This window comes from Thrips palmi, unplaced genomic scaffold (assembly GCF_012932325.1).
Source record: "Thrips palmi isolate BJ-2018 unplaced genomic scaffold, TpBJ-2018v1 HiC_scaffold_16, whole genome shotgun sequence".
Classification (NCBI taxonomy): domain Eukaryota; kingdom Metazoa; phylum Arthropoda; class Insecta; order Thysanoptera; family Thripidae; genus Thrips; species Thrips palmi.
In genome coordinates, this window is record NW_023144625.1 from 11,873,224 (window position 1) to 11,887,505 (window position 14,282).

The 14,282-nt window shown below is 52.4% G+C and overlaps 2 protein-coding genes across 8 annotated transcripts in view; both read right to left on the minus strand.

The window, feature by feature from the left end:
• LOC117643051 (flocculation protein FLO11-like) overlaps positions 1–5,403 on the minus strand; it is a 37,940-nt gene extending 32,537 nt beyond the window's left edge. For both annotated transcript variants that reach the window (XM_034381693.1, XM_034381692.1), the window contains exon 1: positions 5,194–5,403. In XM_034381693.1, the coding sequence (XP_034237584.1) occupies positions 5,194–5,269 (76 nt within the window). In that variant the 5' untranslated portion in view covers positions 5,270–5,403. The remainder of the gene's footprint in view (positions 1–5,193) is intronic.
• A 1,937-nt stretch (positions 5,404–7,340) lies between these two features.
• LOC117643052 (phosphorylase b kinase gamma catalytic chain, skeletal muscle/heart isoform) lies at positions 7,341–13,988 on the minus strand. 6 transcript variants are annotated; one of them, XM_034381698.1, is made up of 12 exons: positions 13,854–13,980; positions 13,600–13,692; positions 13,242–13,420; positions 13,038–13,158; positions 12,777–12,940; positions 11,896–11,995; positions 11,519–11,548; positions 11,319–11,425; positions 11,141–11,238; positions 10,613–10,696; positions 9,876–10,034; positions 7,341–9,786 (listed from the first exon to the last, which is right to left on the minus strand). In XM_034381698.1, exons 2-12 carry the CDS (start codon positions 13,689–13,691, stop codon positions 9,652–9,654), a joined length of 1,269 nt encoding a protein of 422 aa, XP_034237589.1. In that variant the 5' UTR covers position 13,692; positions 13,854–13,980; the 3' UTR covers positions 7,341–9,651. The 6 variants fall into 6 exon arrangements, with proteins under 6 accessions (XP_034237589.1, XP_034237590.1, XP_034237587.1 ...); XM_034381699.1 differs by having other exon boundaries at positions 13,946–13,964; XM_034381696.1 differs by having other exon boundaries at positions 13,600–13,988.
• Positions 13,989–14,282: the final 294 nt, after the last annotated feature.

Consider the following 14,282-nt stretch of genomic DNA (forward strand, 5'->3'; position numbering starts at 1 on the left):
AGCCAAGGCAGCACCGCCAGGGCCGCCAGGGCGCGCTTCTGCTGAACCCTGGCGGCCTTTCCGCCCCGCCCACTCCTCGGCCGCCGTGCCGCCGTCGGACCTGTGTGTCATGGTGTCAGTGATAACGGCGTCACCATGACGACCAATAGATAGCGTAACAGGTGCGGCCGAGTGGAGTATCTGCACCGACAGGGACCGACAGGGACGCCCTTGCGTGGATTACCAAACAAAAGCAGTCCAGGCAGCGCGCTCTTCCCGCGGTTCTCGCCCTCGCCCTCGCAGCGGCGTCTGTAAACAGCACTTTGTCGCGCTGTCTCTCCCGCACTCATGGGGCGTCCCGCATGGGTGCGAGAGAGACAGGGCGACGCAGCACCGCGCGCTGCCTTATCTGCGAGGCTCCGCGTATGAGTGCAGCAGCAGGCCGAGGCCCTGAGGGTCCACGGGGTCCACGGGGTCCACGGGGTCGGCGCGCCCTTAGGGTGAGCCAAGGTCGCGCAAAGGGGAGCGAGTGGCGCGAAAGATGCCGATGACGCGGACGACGCGGCCATAGGGAGACCGCGCACCCCAGAGGCACTCGGCGAGGCCTCTAAGGCGGCGGGCCGAACCCGGCCCGGCCGGCGTCTGCGCGCCTTCACACTCATTCCGAACTTTTCGTTCACACTCCTCGGGAAGACACAGGAGCGCGAGAGAGACAGCACTGTTCGGTCTCTGAAAACGAATAGGCACATCCGGCGCAGCGGAACAGGTGGGCGCACGGGTAGCGGCCATGGGGAGGGCCTTGATGGCCTTGCTGGGGAGGAGCGGCGTGTAAGCGGACGCGGGGCCGATCAGTGGAAAGAAGGAAACTGCGGCGAGGCTCCGTGCGGGGTTCGTGGCGTGGCGGAGGTGGTTGACGAGGGGGAGCGTGAGCGGCCCGGCCGGCGCCACGGCGAAGAGGGTCCGCACGCCGGGCCGCCGGGGTGAGCTAAGGGCGCGAGGGTTCAGACGGGCCGGGCTCGGCCACGCTTCCGAGCCACGCTCCCCGCGCAACGCTACTCCACTCCACGCCCGGAATCGATACGGGGCGTGGCGGGGCGTGGCGGGGGCGCCGTACCGCCGCTACTGCGGTCGCCCTGCCGCCCTGCCGCCCTGCACACGGTGCCCCAAGTGGGGTGCCCAAGCGGGGGCCCGGCCGCGGGGCCGCGGGGTTGCAGGGCGGGGCTGCCTGCACCTTCCGCCTCGCTTGGCCACTTCGCCCCGCCGGCGGCACGGCCACGGCGGCACGGCGGGCGACAGGTGGCCCAAGTGCGTCCGGGGTGTCCGCAGGTGAGAAGCGCAGCCCGCAGCCCCAGCCTTGGCTCCAGCCCACGCGCCGGCGAAGTCTCTCTCGCACCCCGACGACACGCCTCGTGAGTGTGAGAGAGGCCGATAACTCCCAGTCTGATGTCACCAGCGGGGTGGGCTGGTGGCAAAACCAGACCAGGCCGGGCTTGGCTGGGCCTAGCTGGACCTAGCTGGGCCGGGCCGTGGCAGACAAACAAAGGAAAGGGCACAGGCCGCGCGCACAGGCACACAGCCCTGCCGCAACCTCGGAGGGCCGGGACGGCCGGGACGAGCGACGACAACTCTTTCCAAAGCCACTTTCCCTTTCACCCCCACCCCTTCCCCGCCCGGCCGGAAGGGGGAGGGGGGTGTGGGCGGGGGGAGCGCTGCACCACCCCACTGCTTGCTTATCACAGGCCGGGCCGCCTGGCGGTGGGTGGGTGAGTGGGTGGGGCACCCAGGGTGCCCCCTCGGGGACCCTCTGAGCCCCCGCGAGTCCCGCCGGGGTGGGTTGGGGGCTGGGGGCGCGGGGGTTAGACAGGGGTAGGGACGGAGGGTGAGGGTGCAGCGGGGGCAATGGAACGAAACGCGCACATGCAATGAGCTGGCTAGCTAGCTCCACCCCGAGTACCTTCCCCAAAGACCGGCGTGGAACCGACGCCGACGCTCCCCGCGCTGGCCTCTGCGCTGGATTTGGCACGGCTCGAAGGCACGGCAGGGAGGCCAGAGACAGGCGCCTGGCGTGTAGGCAGTCCCGTAACGCAGGCCTGTTCGACGGGAGGCTGCTACTTGATCTTCGCAGGGCCTGCCTGGTGGATAGGCAGTCCCGTAACGCAGGCCTGTTCGACGGGACTGCCTACCTTGATCTTCGCAGGGGCCATAGCGCCTGGCGAGTAGGCAGTCCCGTAACGCAGGCCTGTTCGACGGGACTGCCTACCTTGATCTTCGCAGGGGCCATAGCGCCTGGTGGATAGGCAGTCCCGTAACGCAGGCCTGTTCGACGGGACTGCCTACCTTCATCTTCGCAGGGGCCATAGCGCCTGGTGGATAGGCAGTCCCGTAACGCAGGCCTGTTCGACGGGACTGCCTACCTTGATCTTCGCAGGGGCCATGGCGCCACGCAGCTCTGTTCGACAGGACTACCTATCCATGCTGTAGTCCATTGGGGCTACGGGGCTACACCCTCAACGAGGGAGGCTGCTCAGGCTGCCTTCAGGGACCCAACCAAGCACCACCAAGGCCGAGAGCAAGCCCAACCGCGCCCCTGGCCATGAAAGACCGCGTAAGCCCTGGCAGCCTTGCCCTCGGCGCCCTCGGCCACCTAAGGCCGGGTCCGATCAATGCCCTAATCCATACAGTGTGCACGACGAGCAGATCAAGAGACACGCCGCGGGCCAAAGGGAGGTGGGGGAGGGGTGAGCAACAGCTGGGAGGGGAAGGCGGCAAAGGCTCGCGCCTCTATCTTCCGTTAGCCTCCGGCTCGGCGAGCACGGGGCGCACCTCGGCCTGCACCTCAGCCTGCACCGCCTCGCCGGCCGCGAGAGGCGCCGACGCCGAACGCCGGTTAAGAGCGTCGCTGTGTGGAGCGGGGCGCGCGGTGCAAGCCTGCAGGCCGTGCGGGGCAGGCCGCGCATCGGCGTGTCACCAGAACGCTCGTCCTCGTCACTGGAAGCAGACGTCCGGACCCGCGACGGCGTGGGAGGACAGGACGGGCTAACACTGTGATGACCTCAGTCCTCGCCTTGCTGCCTCGCCTCGGCACTGTACAAGATAAATCGATGTCTGACTGCCCCGCTCCACGCTCCACCAAGGCCCATGGCTCCGCCCGGCCGGCACGCCCTTACTGCGCACATCAACCCGGGCGAGGAAGAGGAACCTCCCTGGGCCTTGCCGCCGGTGGATGCTGGCTTCGAGCACGGCGTCCACTGTCTGCGATGCACCGCTGCCTTCCTTCTGCCTTCGGGGAGACGCGGCGAGGCCGAGCGCCGAGCGAGAAGGTCCAAGCTCCGGGCGCTCCGGGCTGGCAGCCAACGCTATGCATTATGTATCGTGTCATCAAGGGACGGTCCCTCCGCGTCCCTTCGGGTCCCTTGCCAAGCACTCGGCCGATGCAGTGGCGAACAATGGTCCAGCGTGCCGGGGCCCTGACTGCCTGGACTGCCTGGACAAGCTGGCGGCCTGGAACCGCCACTGGAGAGCGCGGCCAGCGCGCGGTACGGAGAGAGGGGAACCTAGCCGGGCAGGGCCTTGGCCGCACTGGAGCCTGCCGCGCTGGAGTCGCTGGAGTCGCCACTACCGCGGGCCGTGGGCTGTGGGCTCGCCACGCCCGCCACGCGGCACCACCGGCACCGCCACGCCGCCGGTACCCGTGCTTGTATCGGCCGCGCCACCGTCGCCTCGCCGCGGCCACGGCAGGGGCCGTGAGTTGCGCCGCGCGGCCGCGGCAGCGCGCCACGCCAGAGGCAGCCGGCAGCCACAGGCTGAGGTCGACGGCCACCGAGCACCTGCTGGAACTACGCCCTAACCTCCCCCTCCAGCGCCGCACTGCCGCACTTCGGCCGCCGGGCCGCCAGGCCGCCGCCAGCCAACCCCGGAGCCCTTGGGTGGCGACAAAAGCACGCCGCGTCTGTTTCAGTGTTTCAGGGACACAAGGCCTTCTTCCTAAGCGGAAGAGGAAGGACGACGCTGATTTGCGAGAGCTTCAAAGTCAAGACGCTCGTGAAAGCATCATCGCGACGCTCGGAGAGGCGGACGCGCGAAAGTCCTGCAGAATAATTCAGTGGCCGGAACCTGGAGGAAAGCCGTCGCCTTGGAAGCGCGTCGCTGTTTGGCCGGGAGGCAACTCGCTGCTGCCTGGACGTTGTTTACCGGGACACGGATGAAGGCGAACGCCGGAGGTCTTAAAACGCGGCTTCAATACTCGTGATTAAACAGCGTAAGGCGCTGTTAAGGCCGCTAAGCGCGCTTGGGGACCGTCGGCACGCCGCTTGCAAGGCCCCCGCCACCGGGTAACTCTGAAGCTGCAGCTTGGCGGTGTTGCAGAGCGTTGCAGTGCGTAGAAGTAAGCTGCATCGCGCCCACGCGCTGCCCGGCCCGAGGCCCTGGAGGCCCTGCCCAAGGCCGCCGAGGACCCACCCCACAGCGACAAAGGGCACCGACAACGAGGGGGGAAAGGAGGCGGAGGGAAAAGAGAAAGAGTTTTACTGCCAAAATAAAAGAAAATAATAAAAGAGCAACCACCGGCCCGCAGTAAAAGAAGCAAGAAACGGCGTGCGTGGTGTGGAATCATCGCGGGGAATGTTGCTGTGACGTCTTTGGTCTCTGCCCGCGGACGCGACGGCACGGCACGGGACGGGACGGGACGGGATCGGAGCGGGTCATGTTTTGAGCCTTGAGCCCCGCCGAGCCAAATCGCGGCGTGGCCGGTGTGGCCGCCCGGCAGGGCGGTGCGAGCGAGACCGGCCGGGCACCAGCCACACCATATGTTTTCCTTTTTGCCGGCCGGCCGGCCGCGCTGCACCGCGCTGCCTTGCACGGGCTGCACCGGGCTGCGCCGGGCCTGCAGCGTGTCGCGGGGCGCGGGGCCGGCCGGACCGGGCTGCTGGCCCTGCTGGCCCTGCTGGCCATGGCCAAGCTCTCGCCAAGCTAAGCTGCCATGCCAAGCTGCGGCCCGACCAACCAGGCCGACAGGCCGGCGCGGTGCGCGGCGCGCGGGCCGCGGCTGTACTGCCAGTGTAGTGAGTGCCGCGGTGCCACGCCGCGTGAGCTCGACCAGCAATCCGCGATGGCTACGGAGCGGGGGCCGGCGGGGCGGGGCGGGGCCGTGCTGTCATGTGACGGCCCGCCGCGGTGCCGCGCGGTGCTCGTCATCTCACTACACTGTATACTCACCACGTGCGCGCGCGCGGAGCCGCTCCCGTTCTGCTTGCAGTTCGACGAACTTGGCCGCCTCCAGGAGCACCTCCATGATGCTGGTGCACGTCTTCGAGGCCCTGGGCACCCTGGGCCAGCTCGCGGTGTCGCACGCACATTCACTTGACCTGACACGCGGCGCTCGGGGCGCTCGGGGCGCGGCCTTAGCGCCAACCCGCCGCCACGACTGCTGCAGCGGCGGCAGCAGCGGACGCCAGGCCCTCGACCACCAGGCCGACCTGCAGGTAGAGGCAGGGCGGCACGGCGCAGGGCCCGGCAGGGCTGCTGGGGCGGCGGTAGCAGTGGCAGCCGCGGCGTTGGGCCCCTGGCCGAAGGGCCCGGAGACCCTGTCGGTGCTGTCCTGGCCTCAGCGGCAACACACGTCGCCGTCCTCAAGTCCTCGTCGACGACGCGTCACCTGGGCCCGCGCAGCCTGCGCAGCCTGCGCCCCTGGAGGCTTGTGCCGGCCGGGCTCGGGCTGCCGCGGCTGGCGCGGCTTGCGCCGGGGGGCCGGGGGGCCCTGTGCCGGCCGGAGGTGGCGGCGGGGGGGCCCTGGACTGGAGGCCGAGGCTGGGGCCGGGCGTGGACACGACGGGCACGACCGGCACCGCATGGGACGGCACAAAGTTGCACCACAAAGACAGCACACGCACGCACACACACACTTTTCGCGAACAGTTGGCGGCCCTCGGGCGGGCTGACGCTGGCTGACGCGCTCTGCCGCCGTGCGCCCTTCCCAGCCCTGCCCTACGCACTAGACGCCCTCGCTGGGCTGAGCCGAGCCGCCGAGCCGCCTCGCCAGGCCTGACAGCCAAACACTGCCAGGCGGGCACGCCAAAGGCAGCCTCGGGCTGCCAGGGGCTCGTCCGCGGTTCGCGCTTCGCGGCGTTGGGGCTTCGCCTGGGCTTCGCCCGGCAGCCGACACTGAGTGCGGACTGGGACTGCGCGCTGCGCCTCGGAGCGGCAACGGCAAGGCAGAGGCTCGGCCAGAGCGTGGCAGCGTAGCAGAGCGGGCTGGCCACGCCACCACACCGCGCACCGCACCGCGCCGCGAGGGTAGGGCTACACGCTGTACGCGCCCCGCCAGCGCCGAGCGCAGCGCCGCCAGCACAGGCGGGCGGCAAGCAGGCAGGCTGGGGCTCAGGCCGCTCAGGCCGGTCAGAGGCGGCACGGGGAAGACGGGACGGGGAAGGGAAAGGGAAGGGTGCGGGGCGCAGCGGGGCGCCGGGTTGGCCATGCGCCGCACGTTCGGCTCAGGTTCGGCCCCCCTCGACGCCGCTCGGCTTGACTCGGCTCGGCCTGGCTCGGCCCCCACCCGTTCCGCGGCTCCGCGGCTCACACCCACACGCCGGCCGCCGCGCCTTGCCGCGCCTAGGCTGCCTAGGCCCCGCGAATCAAGCCGCGTGCCGCGTGCTCGGTCCGGCCGTACCCGCCGAGCGACTCCGCGCAGCGTTGTGGCTCTGTCCCTCTCGCACTCATGGGGCGGCCCGCAGGGGGGCAAGAAAGACAGCGACGAAATGGTGCTCGGAATGAGTGTGCCGTCTGGCACGCCTCGGCGTGCCTCACGCATCGTGACACGTCGCAGCACCAGGCAGAGCTTGGAGAGGGAAGGGCCAGCCAAGGCCCGGCCCGGCTGGGGCGACCCGTCGAAGTGCCGTCGCTGACCTACAACACTCAACACCCCGCCCCGCTGCAGCCGGCTTGGGGCGAGGCACGAGGCACGCGTGGTCACGCGGGACAGCACGCTGGGTGGGCAGCAGCGGCAGCAGCCACGCGTCATGTGGATCCATGCCATGCGGGCCGTGGCCTGCCGACTCATTCCCAACAGTGTTTCGTCCCGCTGTGTCTCTCGCACTCACACGGGACGCCCCACGAGTCCGAGAGAGACAGAGCGACGAAAGCACTGTTTGAAACCCACCTTGGCCTGACTGTGTCAGAAGGAGCACGCCAAGACATCAGACGCTGGGAACTCGATGGCCACATTTAAATACATGTCTGCAGTCCAAAGATTGCTGGGATTTCTTGTGCACGCCCACAGTTTACTACCAGGACAAAGTTACAGAGTAGTTTGACATGTACACAGTCGCTGCCTCAAAGAATATATGGGAGCTAAAAAATTACAACAATTTGAAAACACTCTTTATTAACAATATCAACAATCACAATATGGTTACTTGACTTACAGAGAACTCCAAACATAGGAGGGCTAAATCTTTAAATTTATTTTTCAAAAATATAACACAAAAATTAAATTTTCTTCTTATTTACATCACCTCAAAGTGAGGTCTCATGTAATACTTAACACATTTATTCACCTTTCAGAAGGAACAAAACAGAGCACAATCCATACATTCCGGGAGAGAACCATTACAAACAGAGAATGATGAGATGTGTTCAAGTTTGAAAATTTGCATGAACAAAACAGTATGGTTAAGGAAAAGTTTTCTATTTTTGACAAATGCTCCAAGTATTATATTCAAGCTTGAATGGAGACTCCTAATTTCAAATACATAACAGATTATAGTAGACATATTGGTCCTCCATTGGTCTCAGAGATCTCCAAAATGCTTTAAATTTTAAAAAAAGAACACATTTTAAAAAAACGTCTATTAGGAGTTTGCTTTAAGGTAACTAAGGATTGAGTTCGCTTAGAAAGCCAAGATAAATAATAATAATAATAATAGGGCAAAATAAACATAATGGTCACTTGGTCTGAAAAATAAAATAATTTTATGGTAAAATTGGTTTGTTCACATCAGCCATCTACCTGCATCTTCCCAAAACATACAACCAGGCCTCTTACTCAAATTATAACCAATTGGTAAATTCCTCAAACAACAGCATGGAATTGATGCTACCCAAAAGAGACATTCCGATTGAATTTAGCATTTGCAAATAAATGAAATAACCATCTCAGAACGCAACTAGTGAAGCTTACTTCAGAGAGTTATGGTAAAGCAATCCTTATAAAATACTTCTATGTGCAAGGTGAGAGAAAATTCTTGACTTAAATAAAATTGTCTACTAAAAAGAAAGAACTTCACTCCCATTAACGATTAACCTAGGAATTCAAACTAAAGGAACTGAGTAACAGAAGTTACCAAAGAACAGATCACCTACAAAAGGGTACTGCAACTCATCTGAGGTTGATACATCTTTCTTGCTCTTTGTTAACTTGCTATCAAGGAGCACATAAAAAATTAAACATTTCCCCATTTAAAAAAGCAAAAATAAATATCTTCTTTGACTGATTAGAAACAAGCAGGCTGCTTTTGTAATTCCTTTGAGGCTGTGAACCTTAATGCAGACCAAATGATAGAACCAAAAATTACAAGTTAAATTGGAGCAGTTATTCTGTAAGTACGACAAAACATGCAATGAAATGTAGCATAACATTTAAATAGCTAATGATTATAACGGAGCAATATCAAGCTATGCAGAGACATAATGATAAGTAAACAAAGACATTGGAACCACTGCAACTTATGGTAAACACTGTTTCTAAGAAAAGAATTTTTGAGGAAAGATTACCTCCAAGTTAAATAACTTCAATGCTTTAGACAAGCAGTAGATATTAACTTACAAGAGCAACTAAAAGGCCAAAGCATACAGACCCAACAGCACCCACTTTGTACTATATCCTTCAAAACAAATAAAGTATATTTGGATGTATATCACATAACAAGTTGTCTGAAAAGGCACAAATCAACTGTGGCACACACATGGGGCTCGCCTATAGGACCTCAAGTTACACTTTTTTGCATGCACCCTTGCTGAGAGCACCATTTTCGTCTTTAAATGACTCTACAATAAAGCTGTAGTTCAGTTGGCAGCATAAATGATACTTTTGATAAGGGAAAAAGAACTAATTAAATAAAACAGGAAGAGAGCTGACTCACACAAGAATAATATTGGAAGTATGGTATTACATGAATTCACATCCTCGCCTGCACCTCAATTTCAGAAAGACAAAGGTTCTTCAAATACTGCAAAGATGTGCTTCCTTAATTGTGAGGTCACAGCTGGCTTCTGTATCACAAAGTTGCACTCAAAATTTAAAGGACAATAGCAAAAAAACTGTGGCTCTGGTTTGCAAGCAACACAAAATTTCATGTTAATGAATGAGTCAAAAATATATAGAGGCAGCTTTAAGATAAACTGAGATTGAGCAGTCAATCAAAAGCTTCTGTTAAAATAGTAAATTTGCACGTGTTGTTAAGAACACTAAAGGGAAAGACCAAAATGTTTTTAGTATACATATGTATGGAGAGGTTTAAGAGAACATGTGGAACAGCACAAGTAATAATCCAATATTTGGCTGGAATAAAAATCCTGCCCTTGATCACAGTTGATGCAATACCAACACAGTCATAATTCTAGACTAACCACTGTACTAAGAATCAAGTTGGCAAATAACTGCACCATATTTTGAAGCCCTTATCGACTAAGATGACTTACATACATGTGCTTCAACTCAGTCTTTGGTGTATTTTCAAAAAGAGCTGCTCTGTTTTGACCTTCGCCCTTCTTGACCCAATGACCATACACACGGAATGCACAGCCATCAATGACCTTTATAACCAAACATTAAAATAATCACATTAGCAGTTTTCATACAAAGGTGGCTGCAGCACCACATAAATAATAAAGAAAAATCTTACCTTTCTGAGAATTTTAATGCGATAGGGGTCCACTCTTGCGACTCCAATAGAAAGTGGCTCTGGAGTGAAACGCAGTCGTTTGATGCGGATAGCAGCACGAACCACCAAGATGACAAATTGGAATTTCTTTCTTGCATTAAAAGCACTTGCTTTCAAGGCCTAAAAAGATAAAGACAATTAAGACTGTTTTAGAATGTGATTATAACGTCAAAATTCTGTCACTTATCCAAAATATAGTAGTACTGAGATCATAAAGGCAATTTTTCATTTCTATCCCAGTTCCAAACTACCGGTAATTGCAAATTTGATGCCCAAATTTCAAGAAAATCCAAAGAGGTTACAGGAAAGCTCAAGAAGATGGATTAAATCTTACTTATCCTAAGAAATTATAGCCAGGAGATAAAAAAGGGAAGTGCGTAATTACAGAAGGTGAAAAAAAAGAAAAGAAAAATTGAGCAATCAATAACCGAGCTAGATCAGTTTGTATCTCTCTCAACACTCCAAACAATAATGAATAGTTCCTCAACTTTGTTGGTTCATAAAAATTAAAAAATTAGAAAGAAAGCAAAAAGACTTATAATAATAAAATGGAAAACATTATTTCAAGACAAAAAGTACAGTCACAAATAGGCAAGCATTACCTGCAACATATGCACAAGAGAGGTAACTCACAAGTTAGCAAGTAAAACTAATGGCATCACAAAATTGTAAACAGACAGCAACACTGTTGTATTTACCAAAGCCATCTCGGAGATGCGACTAAGACGGCGCGAGGAAGTGGAGAGACTGCGTTTGAGTGGTGCGATGTCCTGGTCCCACAACTGTGCATGCCACAACCAATAAGCATGCAATGAATAGCTTTGCCATTACAATTATTGTGCTGTGCTAATTAAGGTACAACTTGTAGCTGAGCGTTACTATACGTGCAGAATAAGAAGCAACAGTGAATGCTGACAAAAAATTGGAAAATTAAAAGTAAAAAGAAGATAAAACAATTCTACAAAAATTTGAAAAGCCCTATATCTTCTTTAGAAATAAAAACCAAGATAATGTTGTGTAAAGTTCGAATAAGACGAAAAACAAAGTGAAAAGCACTACATCTACATTTCATAGAAACATTTAAAGCAGTTTACTCTTGTTACAGAGCTGAAGACGTTTTTGAGCTCATAAGAAGAGAAAAGTCCCCAAAATTAACAGACAGCACATACAGTGTGTGAAGGTGGCTTCAAAGGAACCTCAATAAACATTAATTTGATGTACAATACCATGACATGGAAGAATGGATGCTCCAGAGCTTCATCAATAGAAATCCTTTTCTTTGGATCGACAACAAGGAGTTTCCTTATCAGGTCCTTTGGGGGCTCTAGGTAATAAAAAGAGGAGGAGAAAATAGTGTTGAGAGAGAAAGAGAATTTTGTTTGCCAGTCCAAAGGATGTACTTACCTGATATATCAGCCCATTCAGGTGATGTGAAGGAATATTTTCCTTCCATAATATTCCTCAGCATGACCATTTGCTTCCTGTGCCAGAATGGTGGACACCCAACAAGTCTAAAACAAAGGAAGAAGTATAATTGTAAAGATCTGTTTAGAAAGTCCAATTCTTCAAAATTGTAAAGCCTACTGTTAGATGAAAATACATACAATGTGTACATGATCACACCACAGGCCCACCTGTAAAAGTAAATAAAGTTAGGTCAGATTTCAAGAACATCTGCACATTTGTCTAATGGCAAGATAAGAAATAATATTCAAAAATAGATGAGAAATTAATCTCTTTCCACAAATCTATTCCAATCATTTGTTTTCTTAAATCTGTGGATAAGAAAATTAGTAACAGAAGAGAAGCTGTAGAATCAAAAGCCATGCAAACAACAAACTAAACAGCACTTCTTTCTTATCAAGATACTTAAATAGCATAAAAAACAAAAAAAATATATTATTGTTCTGAACTTGAGAGTGTCTTTTTTTTCCAGAATGGTTTAAGAAAAGAATTAAGGGGAAAGGTAAGAAAAACTTACAGATCAATAGCTAAGTCATAACCTTCTGCGTCGTCTTGGTTCTCATACATAGCTGTATTTATCATTTCAGGTGAAATATATCCAGGGGTGCCACAAAGTTCTATGCCAAAACAGCCAAGTAGGAAAGCAATATTAAGTGCACAGAACATATTGCATAAAAATGTATTGTGAAAAGAAAAAAATATTTTGGTGCTGGTAAAATTTTAGTTTTTACTACAAAAGCATGCTAGATATGAAACAACTACAGAACGGCATCAATATGAGAGAAAAAAGTTGAAGACACCATGGCAAGAGCATTGATTATAAAATGAAAGCAAGACACAAAGTGCTAGAAAACATGCAGGAATTTTGAAGCAGCCAATCATTACTAACAGCTACACGAGCACACAAAGCACACCAAGGGAAATAATTGACCAGAGCTAGAACCAAAAAACTACTTACAAATCCACCTCTCTCTCATAGCCCTCTGCATCTTCAAACATGTTGGTTTTTAAGACCTCAGGAGCTAGATAACCAGGTGTACCACATAAATCTAAAATTGGAATGGTAGTGCGATTAGGGTAGAACATACAGAAATCACAAATTTTCATAAAGAACAGCACAAAAGAATCGAGATCTAACAGGAAATAATGAAATAATGGATTGATGGATTTTAAAGAAGCGGATGAGTACAACACAAAAATATACACTAGGTAAGAACTCTTAACACCAACCTTCTCTATACAAACAAGTCACATGCTTTGATTTGAATGTATCAGTTTCACTTCTACACTTAAACTAAAACCCATCATGACTTAATATGTAAAGCAAATGTGATTTCAGTGAAAAAAAAAAAAAAAAAGAACTGTAACAATGAAGTCTTGAAAAAATAAACAAATTACCTGTCAACTTCATCCCAGGTTGCAATACCCGAGCAAACCCAAAGTCTGTCAGTTTAATGTTTAAATTGTCATCCAACAGGATGTTTTCAGGTTTCAGATCTCGATGAACAATGTTTTTACTATGGACATATTTCAAAGCTTCAAAGAGTTGTCTCATTATGTATCTGTCGAACAATGAAAATTTTGATGGGCGTAAGTAGATGGCACAATAAAACACCTGCCCTTAAGAGTACAGTATTAAGTTAAATTTTCTCAGTTTACCTAGTTTTCTTTTCTGATAGTGTAACAACAGTAGTCAGGTAGTCAAACAATTCTCCATTCTTACAGAGCTCAAATACAAGGAATATGAATGTACTGGACTCAAAGACATCGTGCATTTCAACTGGAATAGAAAAAATAGGCAAATAATTTGAAAACAACACATTTCAACCAAAAAACTGCAAAACTAAATTGGGAGAAACCCACTTATATAGGGGTGTCCAGCAACTAATCGAAGAATCTTGACTTCTTCTATAGTTGCTTCAAGCATTGTTTTCCCATCACCACCACCATCATGTGAATCGTTACTCAAGTCAATAATCTTAGCTGCGAATTCTATGCCTGTTTCTTTTTCAATACAACGACGTACTGTGGAGCTTATACCCCTGTTGGCAGAAAATTAATCAATGTACACAATCAAAAAATCTATCAACATAAGGAGTGGTTTAAGTGTCTACTAAAAAAGATCATTATTGCCATGACATAAGGATCAGTTGAAAACTGTCGTTCACAATGCACAAGAGCAATCAAACGTGATTTTAAAGGTTGTAAGAAAGTTACTCACCTTCCAAGGATCTCTTTAGGTTCATATCTTGCATAAAACTCCTTGGCAGCATCCTTGTCTGGCAACAAATCGTCCACTTCGTCTTTCGCCATCCTTTGGACCATGGACGAAATTTTTAATGAAGTGAAAGTAAACTCTAATGGATATCTTTAAAAAGTGTTTCTCCACTTCATTACAGTACTCAAATTAGAACACCTGACAACTAGCATCCACAATCGTAACTACATAAAACTGAAGTAGTAATGCGACACAACCTTCCAGTTGACGATCTGATGTAAAAGGAACACCTGTCTTCAAGACTGAACAAAATGAACTTGAAATAAGAAGATCCGAAGGATAAATTTACCCTCACAACACAGTCGCCATTACCCCCTTTGCCTGATTGCATCCCCTCCCTTCCTCCCTTCCCCTCGACAACAACTAGACTTCAGGCAGAGATTGCCGACACACCACAAAAACAGTCTCACATTTACAACAAAGCTATATGGAAAACTCTTAGGCTGAAAGAAATTTTGTATTTTATTTTTTTTATGGAGCAAGTGCTTTTAGGCTGTGAAAACGTAAATGAAAGTGACAAGACTGCTTCTCTGCCTTGTAAACAGTCTCTCTGCTAGAATTTAAGGTCACCAACAGCTACATAATTAATGGTAACTGGGCACACAAATGCTAATGAAACGGTTCAT